The sequence below is a fragment of the Lacerta agilis genome, chromosome 6 (genome assembly GCF_009819535.1).
Source record: "Lacerta agilis isolate rLacAgi1 chromosome 6, rLacAgi1.pri, whole genome shotgun sequence".
Classification (NCBI taxonomy): domain Eukaryota; kingdom Metazoa; phylum Chordata; class Lepidosauria; order Squamata; family Lacertidae; genus Lacerta; species Lacerta agilis.
This window is the reverse complement of record NC_046317.1, coordinates 27204485-27217726: the sequence shown is the minus strand read 5'-3', so window position 1 is coordinate 27217726 and position 13242 is coordinate 27204485. Positions and strand designations below refer to the sequence as shown.

The 13242-nt window shown below is 45.4% G+C and overlaps 1 protein-coding gene across 4 annotated transcripts in view; it reads right to left on the bottom strand.

Annotated features, from left to right (window-relative positions):
• Positions 1-2729: 2729 nt before the first annotated feature.
• TTLL7 (tubulin tyrosine ligase like 7) overlaps positions 2730-13242 on the bottom strand; it is an 81732-nt gene continuing 71219 nt past the window's right edge. For all 4 annotated transcript variants that reach the window (XM_033151711.1, XM_033151713.1, XM_033151712.1 and 1 more), the window contains one exon: positions 2730-2928. In XM_033151711.1, coding sequence (XP_033007602.1) covers positions 2814-2928 — 115 coding nt within the window. In that variant the 3' untranslated portion in view covers positions 2730-2813. The remainder of the gene's footprint in view (positions 2929-13242) is intronic.

Genomic DNA, 13242 nt, shown 5'->3' with positions numbered 1-13242 from the left:
CAGACAAAATAAGACCCACAAGCATCCCTGGAAACACTGCTGAAACCCACCACTCAGGTACAGTGCTGGCAATGGGACCCCTGGAGGGAGCCAATCCTTACAGGCTATTTGTGAGGTCTCGGTTCAATTGGCTGGCACCCAGAGTACCCTGGATCAGAGGGACTGTTATCAAAAACCAGAGATGGTCACCCTGGCCTGGCTGCTCCAGGCATGGAGGAACCATTGCTCTGAGCCATCCCCCTCTCACCTGCCTCCGCCGCCCATGCAGATGACCATTCTGGGTCCTTGCCACTCCCTTTCTGTCTGTTGTTGTTTCTATTCTCCTTCCTGCCCTGATACTCATTTCCTGCTCCTCCCTTCCCTCCGCCCAGTTATTTCCTCCGAAAGCTCTTTCCCTAGCAGCCTGTTTCTGGTTCTTTCCTTGGGCCAATGGCTTGTCTGTGCTCCTGTTTTCCAGGGTGTGTGGCCTGCCTAGTCCATAAAAGAAGCATCCCTTCTTTCACGGCGTGCTTCCCTACAGAGCCAGGTGAGGACTATTTGGAACCTTCATCTCGCCTGTGTCGCAAGTCCCCTCTGCTACAATGAGTTGCTGTTTGCGAATAAATGCAACTATTGAAGTTCTCCCAACTCCTCCTGCGTCCTGGCCCATCACAAGGTTTCCTCACATACCAAGTACCTTTCCCAAACCCATGGGATGCTCTACAACCAGCTTCCCATACAGGTGAGGCAATGGGCCCCTTGGGTGTAGTTCTTCCTGTGGCTTTGCGCTATGGTTACCAGATGTTCCCGTTTCCCGGGGACAGTCCCCGGATTTACAAATCAGTTCCCTGACAAAATCCATCTATTTAGTAGGAAGTTGAAAAGTGTCCTCATTGAGTCATTGAAAAAAATATGGTAACCTTACTTTGCGCCCATTTGCGAGCCGCTAACAGCCCTCTGCTTACCCAACCTGGATTGGCCGTACTGCTCCGGCTCACACAACCTGAAAGAGGTCCAGCACCCCTTTTCCTGGCTCATACTGAGGTAGCAAGGGAACACTATCCACGGTCTGTTTTCCCTTAGCCCTGCTGTGTGATGTAATAACGGGGTTCCTTGCAAAACACCTTGGGTTGCGTGCTAGTGAGTCTGGGAACATTATAGACATTTTTTTTACCTATAGCTAAGGCAGGAGTGTGTGGGGCCTCCAGAGGTTTCCCATCCCCACACTAAGGTGAGAAAAGTTTATGGGGGCAGTCGCAGCAGTTACAGTTTGCATCATGTGCTCCCCCTTCCCTAGTTTGCCTGCGTGAGCAGCTCTGTCCCAAGGAGCAGAGTGGAGTTTGGTGTTTGCGTCCGGTGCCCCAAGGCGAGTTACCTATCAGGGCTCAAAGCAGAGAAGAGCTAGCAAGGCGCTCAGCGCCCTACGAGTGCTCTGGGGACAGGCTGTTTGCCAAGTGTTCCCTTTGCGGGTGAAGTGTCTGTTTCCCCTCAACAAAGCTCCCCATTTTGGGATGTTAACTATGCATGACTTGAGGCCAGAGAGCTATCGTTTGAATTGTGGGCTTCCTAGGTCCGGTCGATAGGCTGGCGGTGCTGTGCTGCGATTGGATGCGGAGTTACACCTAATCTAGGAATCCAGAGCTTGTCAACATGGCACTCTCTGGATTGTAGGAAGTGTCAGGGTGCAGCTCAGCTTCCACTGTAGGCTGATGTACCTACATGAGAAAGGGTAGATAGAGAGGAAAGCTTCCTAGACTGTCCACCTTGTGCTGACGTGTTAATCTTCCTTCAGTGTTAGGCGGATAATCTTAGGTTTGCTGATGTCACATCCTACCTTCCTTCTTTGTCTCCATGCCTCCTCTTAGAGCAGGTGTACTTGGAGCTCTCTCTCTCTCTCTCTCTCCTGTTGGCTCAGTGCATCTCCACCTTAGTCAGAGCTTTCCTACCAACACGAATCCCCAAAAATAAACATTAGCTTTCCGATGCTCCTAGACCCAGAGTCTCCCTGTGATTGTATGCAGGGTAGAATGTGCTCCTCTCACAGGGGTTCCGAATTCAGCTCAACATCTGCTGAACATTCCACTCCAAAGTAATACAGGTGTTGTTGTCAAGAACCCTCACCATCCTTTGACCATTATGGGCTGTACTGGCTGGGACTTCTAGAAAATGAAGGGTACTGCGTTGGCTCCCCTTGCTATACTTTGCCATGGTTCTCAATATGGGAGCAGCTAGTTTTCCACTGTCCACCTTCCATTAAAGCCAATAAGAGAGAAACGCACTGTGCTGAGTCTGTGGCTGACGTGTGTTGCGCTGTCGAAAGGAGTGTGGCAGTGGATTAAAGGAGTATATGATATAATGCTGAGTGCACTCATTCCCCTGAGCTGCCCATGCCCTAGCCACATCTTCTTCGCCAGTGAAATCACTCCATCAGCTCTGCCAACATATGAGGGGAGTTTGGCTGGTGTGTCCGCCTGGCCAAGGGTGTATTTGGCGTTCCACCAGCATTTGGGGATGTCTTCTAGATCCTAAAGCTCCTTAAGCCGGTGGATCTTTCGTATAGGATCGCACCCTTATAGTGACTCCACAGTAGGGAAGGAATTGCTAAGAAACCTACCAAGATCTGGGTGTCCGTATCTCTCTGTAAACATTTTGAGACATTTTATTACATTTCCAGAAAGGTTAAGTGTTTACAGCAGGTTTTTTTGCGCTACATTTTTATATACTGTAATAAATATATAACAGTGCCTGGGTTCAGTTCCATCGCACATTTGAAATTGAGAAGAAAATAAAATAAAATAAATTGCCCATTATACATAACAACATTCCCTTTCGCTTCATGAGTGGTCGTATCTAGGTGTAAACAAAACGGAGCGAGTCATTCCAGATGAGCTACATCCAAAACCGGTGGAGGGTTTCATGATGAACTGCAAAGGCCCTGGCAGTGAGTACCTGAAAGAAAGGAAGGAAAGCACAAGAATTCAACAAATATATTCATTTCAGTAACATGAAATTGCTGAACAGGGGCACAACACAGTAGAGGGATGTGTGCTGGTTCATTATAAGAACCCCTGCAACATCGGTAAAATAATACCTTTATTTATTGGCTGGCTAAAATAAAGGTGCTAAGTTACTGGCACTGTGATTTTTAAGCACATCTAAGGGCAGAACAGTACCACATCCAAGCACGTGGAGATGAAGAGGTGTGGTGGGCAGACGCTGGGTAGAATCCAAACATCTATTTAAAAAAAAAAAAAAAAAACACAGAAGTTGGTTTCCTGTTTCCCACCCTGGTGTGACCCTGATTTGGCAGCCTCTGCAACATGAGCACCTTGTCTTCAACTGTGAAGACGTACTCCATCTACAGTCTTTGTAGACATCAAATGCAGGGACAGCATGCTTCTTCTGCCCCAAAGAGACATGTGTTATTGAGGAGCTGATCAGTAACAAATCCCTGTCTATGAGAGGTGTGCCTGCCCATTTAGGAGATTCATCTCTTTGAGGAGGGTTTTCTTGTAGGATATGTGTATGTTGGTCAGTAATGTTCAACTCTAGGATTGGGAACCTCTAACCTTCCAGATGCTGCAGGAGTACAACTCCCTAATCAATGCCCGTTGTGGCTGGGGCTTAAAGTGGCTGGAGTCCAACCACAACTGGGGGGGCCAAAGGTTACTCTTACCACTACTCTCTGCTCCGCCCCCCTGATTGCATTTAAAACAATGGACCAAACATAAGAAACTGAAACAAGTTTTGCCTCGTGCAAAATGCTCCTCCAAGAGGCATTTGCATGCCAGAGTAGCAAATATGTTCATATAATGTGGTGGCCCTCCAAAACCTTTGGACTACAATTCCCATCAGCCCCAGCCAACAATCAGAGATGTTGAGAACTGGAGTCTAATAAAATTTGGAGGCTGGGGAAGGCTGATATAACTATACACTTATAGGACAGGAGGCAGGCAGGTGTGGAGGACTCCCTGGTCCTGAATGGGGTAACTGTGCCCCTGAAGGACCAGGTGTGCAGCCTGGGAGTCATTTTGGACTCACAGCTGTCCATGGAGGCACAGGTTAATTCTGTATCCAGGGCAACTGTCTACCAGCTCCATCTGGTACGCAGGCTGAGACCCTACCTGCCCGCGGACTGTCTCGCCAGAGTGATGCATGCACTAGTTATCTCTCGCTTGGATTACTGCAATGCGCTCTATGTGGGGCTACCTTTGAAGGTGACCCAGAAACTACAACTAATCCAGAATGCAGCAGCTAGACTGGTGACTGGGAACGGCCGCCGAGACCACATAACACCGGCCTTGAAAGACCTACATTGGCTCCCAGTACGTATCCAAGCACAATTTAAAGTGTTGGTGCTGACCTTTAAAGCCCTAAATGGCCTCGGTCCAGTATACCTGAAGGAGCGTCTCCAACCCCATCGTTCTGCCCGGACACTGAGGTCCAGTGCCGAGGGCCTTCTGGTGGTTCCCTTACTATGAGAAGCCAAGTTACAGGGGAACCAGGCAGAGGGCCTTCTCGGTAGTGGTACCAGCCCTGTGGAACGCCCTCCCACCAGATGTCAAAGAGACAAACAACTACCAGACATTTAGAAGACATCTGAAGCCAGCCCTGTTTAGGGAGGCTTTTAATGTTTAATAGATTATTGCATTTTAGTGTTCTGTTGGAAGCCGCCCAGAGTGGCTGGGGAAACCGAGCCAGATGGGCAGGGTATAAATAATATGTTGTTGTTGTTGTTATTGTTATACACTTACATTTAATAGCTCTATTTCTTTGGTATTGGGGGAGTGAAGCAGGACAGTTAGTGAATGGGGGAAAAGGGACTGGCGTGAAATGTTTGGGCTGCTCTTACAGGGAGGATAGGAGCTTAATGTTTTGGAGTGTCGGCCGCCTTCTTGCTCTTTTGTCTAGGATATGCGACAACAGGCAGTAATATATAGGCTCTGTTTATGTTTCCCATGTTGTTCTGATGCACAGCAGTGGCTATTTAGGAAACTGAACTGGGCCTGGAATGCAAGCACAGGCAACGGCCGATTCAGGCATGTCCGGAATGGAGCCTCTGGCAAAATGAGGATTGCCTGTATGTTCTGCTGTATAATCATGGGATGTCAGTACTGAGCAGAGTGAGTGTATATTTACCCTGGGGGAAATGGCCCTCCAGATGTTCCTCAACTGGCATGTTTGATGAGGCTGTTGGAAGTGGTAGTTCAGCAGTATCTGGAGGGCCAAATGTTATCCATACCTGATTTATACCATGCTCCCTGTATATAACGTGGTTCGTCTGTGTGTGCCCCCTTCCCTGCTATATGATCTACTGCAATTTCCTATTTCAAGGAGTTCAGGGTGGCATACATAGGGCCTACCCACGCTCCCTAACCCCATTTTATCCTCATGAGGAGGATAGGTAGGTGAATATGAAAGGTAGCGATTTAATAAAGTTCGAAAGGACCATGACAGTCAACTACTCCAACCCCCTGCAATGCAGGACTCTTGTGCTCAACGTGAGGCTCAAACCCATGACTTCGAGATTAAGAGTCTCGTGCTCTACTGATGGCACGATCTAGGATACCAAGTAGGCTTCAGGGCTGAGAGGAGATGTAAACTGAGGTCTCCCCGGTCCATAACCAAAGCTCTTGCCACTATATAATTCTGCTTCTGTAGGAAGCACAAAATGCCCTCGAGTCAATGGGTTTAAGGGTACAGTTAAGTGCTACACTTCCAATGGTCCTAACAGGGCTCTAGCATGCCTACCTTTATCTGAGAGGAGCCCCAAATCCTGTATTTGCCGTATTGCCTTCATACCGCTGAAGAAATCATTGAAGGATAGAGCAGAACCAAATCTTTTTTCAACAAAGTTGCATAATTTAAAATATTTTTTGCACTGCATTCATTTTAATGTAAACTTTGCTTTACATTTGAAAAACTAGGCATTTGAAACTCAAAGAAGTGCTGGCCATTTTTTATGATTTGCAATTGCAAGGTTATGGATATTGTCGATCTAACTTGCATTCAATTATAATAATAAAGAAAATAATAATAATAATAATAATAATAATAATAATAATAATAATAATAAATTTTGTATCCATGCTGACATAGCAACACAGGGCAATGTGTATGTAACTATTATAGATAACTATTATACCTAAAAACTATTATACCAATCTAGGGAAAGAGAAAGGGATTTTTAACGTTTCCCAAACCTCCCTCGACACACGAGGACTAGCAGGAGGATATTTACTTCAGCTGCAACCCTATACCCACTTACTGGGGAATAAGTCAATGAAGCTAACTTCTGAAAAGGCATACAGTCATACCTCGAGTTGCGTACGCTCCATGTTGCATACGTTCGACTTACGGACCTCTGCAACCTGGAAGTCCTCCCCAGAGCGTGTGCGATGCACGGGTGCGCAGAAGCATTCTGCGCACTTCGTGCATGTGCAGAAGCACAAAAACACACAAACTTCCGGGTTTGGGGGGGGGGGAGGCATTCGTGTTAAGCACGCCCGTGTTACGTAGCACGATCTGGAACAGATCGCGTGCGTAACACAGGGTACCACCGTATATAGAATTCAGCTGTTAAATCTCTCCCCGCTATGCTAATTTCCTAAGTATAAGGAATTTCAAATATGGCTGAGCATTCAAGTGGGCATTCCTCCCACCTGCTTTGAAGTTGTACAATCCCAAGAGGGATGTACCACCACATGCTTCTTCTCAACAGGTAGGTCTTTTTTCAGTCGAGGAGGATGGAGAAGAAAATCCGAGTGGAGATAAGTCAGGAAATTTGGGAGATGGGTGAAGGCTTCAAAGTGTTAATCACTTTGGAGAAGGGAAGGTGGGAGATGGGACACTGATGAGTTGAGATCGAAGGGGAGATTTTTTAAAACAACAACAACATTGTAGTGCAATGTATTTACTGCCTGAAGAACCAAGTCATTCCACACCTGTAATCTAGGGGCATCCTCCACACTTAAGTGTGACTCGCATGCAACCACGTATATGCACGGAACCAGGAAATGATTAAATAATTCAATCCAAACCTGGAAATGGGGAAAGAGATTTGGAGTCTTTGTGCCTCATAAAGAGACCCTCCCCAGAGCCTTAAGAGGAAGTCAGTGAAGGGGGAGGAAGCCCCAAAGAGACCGGAGGCACAGCGGGGCTTCTCCCCCCCCCACACACACACTGCTGAGCCTCCCCACCTAACAGATGACGAGGCAGCGCAGCAGCAGAAGTCGCCGATGCAATTCCCACACATCCTCCAGCCCCCTGCCGGCCCCAGAGCTTCAATTCTAGTTGTGGATATTTTTGGATACAGTCTTTTGGGTATGGATTGAAGAGAGAGTGACGGAGAGGACGTTTAGAGGGTGCTCCCCACTTTTCGCGATTTCACTTAGGCACGTGGGGGCCCGGAAGTGGGGTGCTGCCTGTACTCCGCAGCAAGAGCCAGTCTCACCAAGTATTGCAAAGATGCATTCCTGGCAGCATGAGAATGTTAGTGCCCATGCTATGAGTGCTGCCCGCTTGAAAAGGCCTCCTCTGGACCCTTCTGCACTTGGGAAATGCTAATCACACTTGCCAGTTTCAACACCTTGAAGACAGGAGCAGCTTCTAGGAATCCACCGGGCACTTACAACCTTTCCCCCCCTCCTTTTTTTTTTTTTTTTTTTTTGAACAGGGAATGCTGAAAATATACTCCCCTCCAGGTCACATATCTCTCACATGGAATTCACCTTTCCACCCCTGCACTCAAACCACAAACTATGGTTTCTGCGAAAAGACCATCTTTAACCCCAGCTACTGCACTCAGTGTGGCTGTCCTTGTGTAGTGTCCGGCATCACTTAGGACAAGAGACACAAGACTTCCATCTGTACCAAATGCCTGCACAAATTTTGTACTGCTTTATGAAGTTTAAAAAACCAACCACCCTCTGCCACATCAGTCATATCTATTATTGATCATCTATCCATCCATCCATCCATCTATCCACCCATCCATCCCTCCTCCAATTCAAGAACAATTCCTCCAGTTTTGTCACACACTGGAATGCTTAACTCTCTTCTCTATTTTTATATAAAGGGGCAACCAGGCTTCTGTCTCCCTTTATCTTGCTGCAGCAGCGACAGGATCAGGGCGAGTGAGGGCAAAGAACTAAGGATCAAGCAGTTCCCGTTATGAAAATAAACAAATGCCTGCACAAAGCCCTACAAGCCAGAAACACCATTAACACATTTAGGTACATTAGACTAAACCGGACTGTTATTTAATGAAGTTGTGACATAACCACCACCTCATTATCATGATTTTAGCAAATTGCTAATTTGCCATTCATCAATGACTACTCTGATTTATTTGCTTAAAAAGCAGGCAATAAGCAGAAGGAGAACTTGAATAAACTTCTACAAACAATAATTTATCACGCATTGTCTAATGATCACCCTTTAATCTATTTCCCATTACTGATGTACTATAATTACGGGCAGTTATTAGATAAATGCGCCAAAAGTACATAAAAATAACACCTACACTAAGTGGAAGCTGCGTGACGAGCAATGCATTATGCTAGAATTGATTGCCACCACCGCACATAAATAGAGCCCACTGTTAGAAAAGGGTTACATCATGGAATGGGAGCCCTATTGATGAATGAATAGTGAGCACACTCTGAAACAGTCGCAATGATTAATCCTAAAAAATTACTGTGCAGCGCCGTGAGACTGTATGATGAAGTCAAGCCATTGCTTCCCAAGGCCTCTCGCGAATTTAATGCAAACAAAGACCCCGCTCTAGTGGGACGTTGTGTATGTTCAGGGTCTCCTTCCTACCACATCAAATCCAACGAAGTGTGTAAAATGGCAGCGTTACTGCCTCAGGGTGTATTCAAAGACCATTAAATAGCCAATGGGAAGACCGTATTCTTTCTAATGTCACTGGGTTAGGGAGCAATTCTGAGTTACACCAAAAGTGTGTGTGTGAGTGGGGGGAGCTCTGTAAAAAGTTGAAAAATAAAAGGGAGGGTGTTTTTTATTTAAGAAATCACACTGTCCTTACGAGTGAAACAACCCTCTCCGTGGGATTTCAGCAGGCGGAGTTCAACACAAGAGGTATCTTCATGCTTTTTGCGAATAGATGACGGTTAGCTACAGTGCGTAAGGCTGATCTGTTTGATCCGAGCACATAATTTCCATTAAAATAATTCCCTTTTACATTAATGATGAAAAGCAAGAACAATCTTTGGTCACAGCTGATCAAAATTAGATTACCTCTCTACTGTGATAGCATATTAATACCACACATGTTTTGTTTTGCCGCAGCAGAGTTCTCTCTGCCCTACCAAATACTTCTCTCTCTTTTTTCCAGCTGGAATTAATTTACTTCCATGCTGGTGGAAAGAATTACACGATAAAACAGCAAGCAAACTTCGGATACCCGAGGAACAGGTCTGACACCTATTGTCTCGAATAATGCTAAAGCAGCCAGCTCAGCCTTTAAAAGGTTTTTGGATTTATAACTTTGCAAATAGATGCAATCTGTAGGAATTGCAGGTATCGGTTACCTACAGGAATTAAAATGGCTGCCCTGAATGCTCCCAAATAGCCTGGGCAAAGGTATTAAGCAGCATAAGGCATAACACTCCATGTCAATCCCTTTAGGTCACAACCACTGGTTAACCAGCATTCCAGATGTCAAAGGCTGAACTTCCCTTCAAAGCAGAAGCATTTTTACAGTTCCATGTTGATTCACTCCACCCATGGTCAAAAACAGCTGTCTTAAGAGCCGCCACAGATAATGGGTGGTATCCAACTAACACGACCGGTCAGCTCACGGATTTATGTTTGTGCAACAAAACTTTCCTCCCCTTGTCTCATCCCACCCCCGTCCCACCCGTGCACACTCTGCACTGCCCCCATCTGCTTCAGGGGGTTGGGGAAACCCTGGAACAGATTTAAAGCATATACACCTGAAAGTGTACACTCATCAAATGTGCACGCTATATTATAGGCACACCTACTAAGAAGCTGTGGTTACAATTGTCATGTGACAAAGACACATGAGAGCAGAAGCAGCAAAGCAGGCTGGGAAGTGCTGGGACTGCACAGTCATTTGGACCTACAGTGGTGCCTCGCAAGACAAAATTAATTCGTTCCGCAAGACTTTTCGTCTTGCGGAAATTTCGTCTTGCAAGGCACCGTTTCCCATAGGAACGCATTAAAATTTAATTAATGTGTTCCTATGGGGAAAAAAGTCTGGGGGCACCGGTCGGAAGGGGTGCTGGCCGATCGCGCCTGCCATCTTGGGTGGACATGCGCAGTCGACCCAAGATGGCGGGCGCGATCGGCCGGCACCCCTTCCGACTGGCACCGGACCGCGTCGCGTCGCGTTTTAAGGCTGCAGCGGGTGAACAGCAGCGCTGCTGTTCGCTCGCTGCAGCTTTAAAACGCGGTGCGGCGCGGTCCGGTGCCGGCTTACAGTGGTACTGCGCAAGACGAATTCGTCTGGCGAAGCACGGCCATAGACGAATTCGTCTCGCAAGTCAACTAAAAACTCGCAAAACCCTTTCGTTTTGTGAGTTTTTCCTTGTGCGAGGCATTCGTCTTGCGGGGTACCACTGTACTAAAGTTATTCAGGCCTAACTGCTAACTGTCACTCTGGCATGTGACTCATTCTCCTTAAATGTAGCAGCCATTTTCAGTCAGTATGTACTCAGTAAGTTCTCAGTAAGATTTCAGTCAGAGTCTGTCTGCCTCAGTTGTGAGCAGAGTCAGTATGTAATCTCAATCAAACTGTTTGGAACCATGTTGTTTATGAAGAAGTTTACTTTAACTCAGTAAAGCTTTTATTATTTCAATGAAGAACTCTGCGTTGTTAATTTATGCTGCGCGACAACAACTGCCTACTGACTTTATGTGCAGTGTCTTGTAACATGGCCCTCAGCTGAACTGAACGGGTTGGAGGAAAGAGATTCTAAAAATAAAAATGAAAAAAAAGGCACCACACTTGGCATAAGAAAGACAAAGGGGAGTTTCTCAGGAGCAAACCTAAACTCTGCTGCATTAAAGATGGAGCAGGCCAAGGGTGGCTCATGTAATCCGCAAAGAGCGCCAAGTTAGGAAGCATCTTTGAAGAGAGGGATCAAGATGCATAAATAAGGACAAGAATGGAGATGCCGTGCAGAATAAATTAGATGATCCCATGAGCTGAAATAACAGAAATGGATTAATATGACAGTGCAAAGCATAACTCAGTGCAGGAGGGAGCCTGTGCCATTTTTAAAAGCCAGCTCTTCAGGCACTGCAGAAATGTTTTCTATGCAAATTTTTTCACAAGTTTTGTATACAGCTTGGACTGTAATAAAACCTCAAAGCGGTTTAAGAGGAGGCCACTCAAGGACAGAGCAAAACATTCACCCTGTGCCTGTATACAGATGTGTCATTTGCACCAACACAGATGGTTGGATAGAAATTAAACTGGAGTCATATGTGGAGCTTGCTGAACTGACCGGGAAACTCCGAGACCAGAGGGATGAAACGGTGGAGAAAGACTGGAATAAATTTAAAGTATATTTAAAGAATTATGCTAAGATTTTTATTTAAAACAATCAGGAAGAAATAGATAGGCAGCAGATATGGAAGTTAGATAAGAAGTAGTTATAGATGAAGTAATGTTAAGGCGTTAAAAATTAAGAGAAAGTTGTTCTTTATATTAATATTAGATTATAAAAAGGTAAAGAAATTACTAAAGATGATTTACAAGGAAAGCAGACGGAGAGGGCGTGAGGAAGTCAATATACAATGTTATAAAAGAGGGTTAGATAGATATAATTAACTGTTTTTATTAATCTTTTTGTTGTGTATTTTGTTGTAATGTTTTTTGTTGTATGTGTTGTTTGTGTTTTTAAAAAAATCAATAGAACTTTTGAGAAAAAAAGAAATTAAACTGGAGTCAAATTTATGCAAAGTGGTAGGGCAGTATGAAGTTCAGAAAAACAAAACAAAAAAACCTTCCTGAATTACATGTGAAGAACCATGCATTTCGAAACCCTTAGATCAGGCACGGCCAAACTTGGCCCTGCAGATGTTGTGGGACTACAATTCCCATAATCCCTGACCACCGGTCCTGTTAGCTAGGGATGATGGGATTTGTAGTCCCAAAACATCTGTAGGGCCATGTTTGACCATGCTTGCCTTAGATGAACAAAAAGAAGGAACCTTATCCAGAGACAAACCACTGAGCCATATAGCCCAGTCCTGTCTCTTTCAACAACCAGTAGCAATCCAACACTCTCTTTTCACTGATGATGTCAGGACCTTATTATGCAAACCATGCCTAGCACCAAAGAATGACAGCCCCTTTCCCAAATGCTCATTCGTCCATGAGACACGCACTTCCACACCCAAATCTGATTTTGGCCATTTCAAGTTTACAATCTGCGAGACCTAAATTTGTCTTTTGTTTAGTTTTGTTGTGCATGGAAAAAAGAAGGTGGAGAGATAAAGTAGACAATACTTTCCTATGCCCACTTGAAAAGCAGTTTGGCGAATGCACCTAGAGGACTATCTGTTTTCCCCTTCAATAAGAGCAGAGGTGTGCTCTGACAGCCCCGCTAGAATCCAGGCTTGAGATCTGAGAGTCGACAAGTGACGATTAAAACTCATTTCCAATGGAAATGCTGGCGACTAAATGCATGGTTGGTTAACTACCAGGAAGAAATTATTATTATTATTATTATTATTATTATTATTATTATTATTATTATTATTTATACCCCGCCCATGTGGCTGGGTTTCCCCCAGCCACTATTGACAGCTTCCAACAGAATATTAAAATACAATAGTCTATTAAACATTAAAAGCTTCCCTAAACAGCGCTGCCTTCAGATGTCTTCTAAAAGTCTGGTAGTTGTTTTTCTCTTTGACATCTGGTGGGAGGGCGTTCCACAGGGCGGGTTTCTGAGTACTTAAGGGTGGGGGGGGCATTTTGTAGATAGGAAGTTAAGGAGAGGAATCCAATGAGCAGAACTTAAAATGCTTTGGGTCTTATCACAAATGCTGCGTCAGCAGGTTTGGAGCAACAGGAATTCCATTTCCTCTCCTCCTGTACCCCCTCAAAAAAACAACAACCATGCAACAGAGGGTCCCCCAGCACTCTGGAGCATATTTTGAGGGCATTTAGGGAGCTGAAAAGGACGGAAGAGGCAGCTCTGTTGCATTCATGCAGAGCCGTCTTTCCCATGGGGCTTAGTGGCGCATCTCACCAGGGCGCCG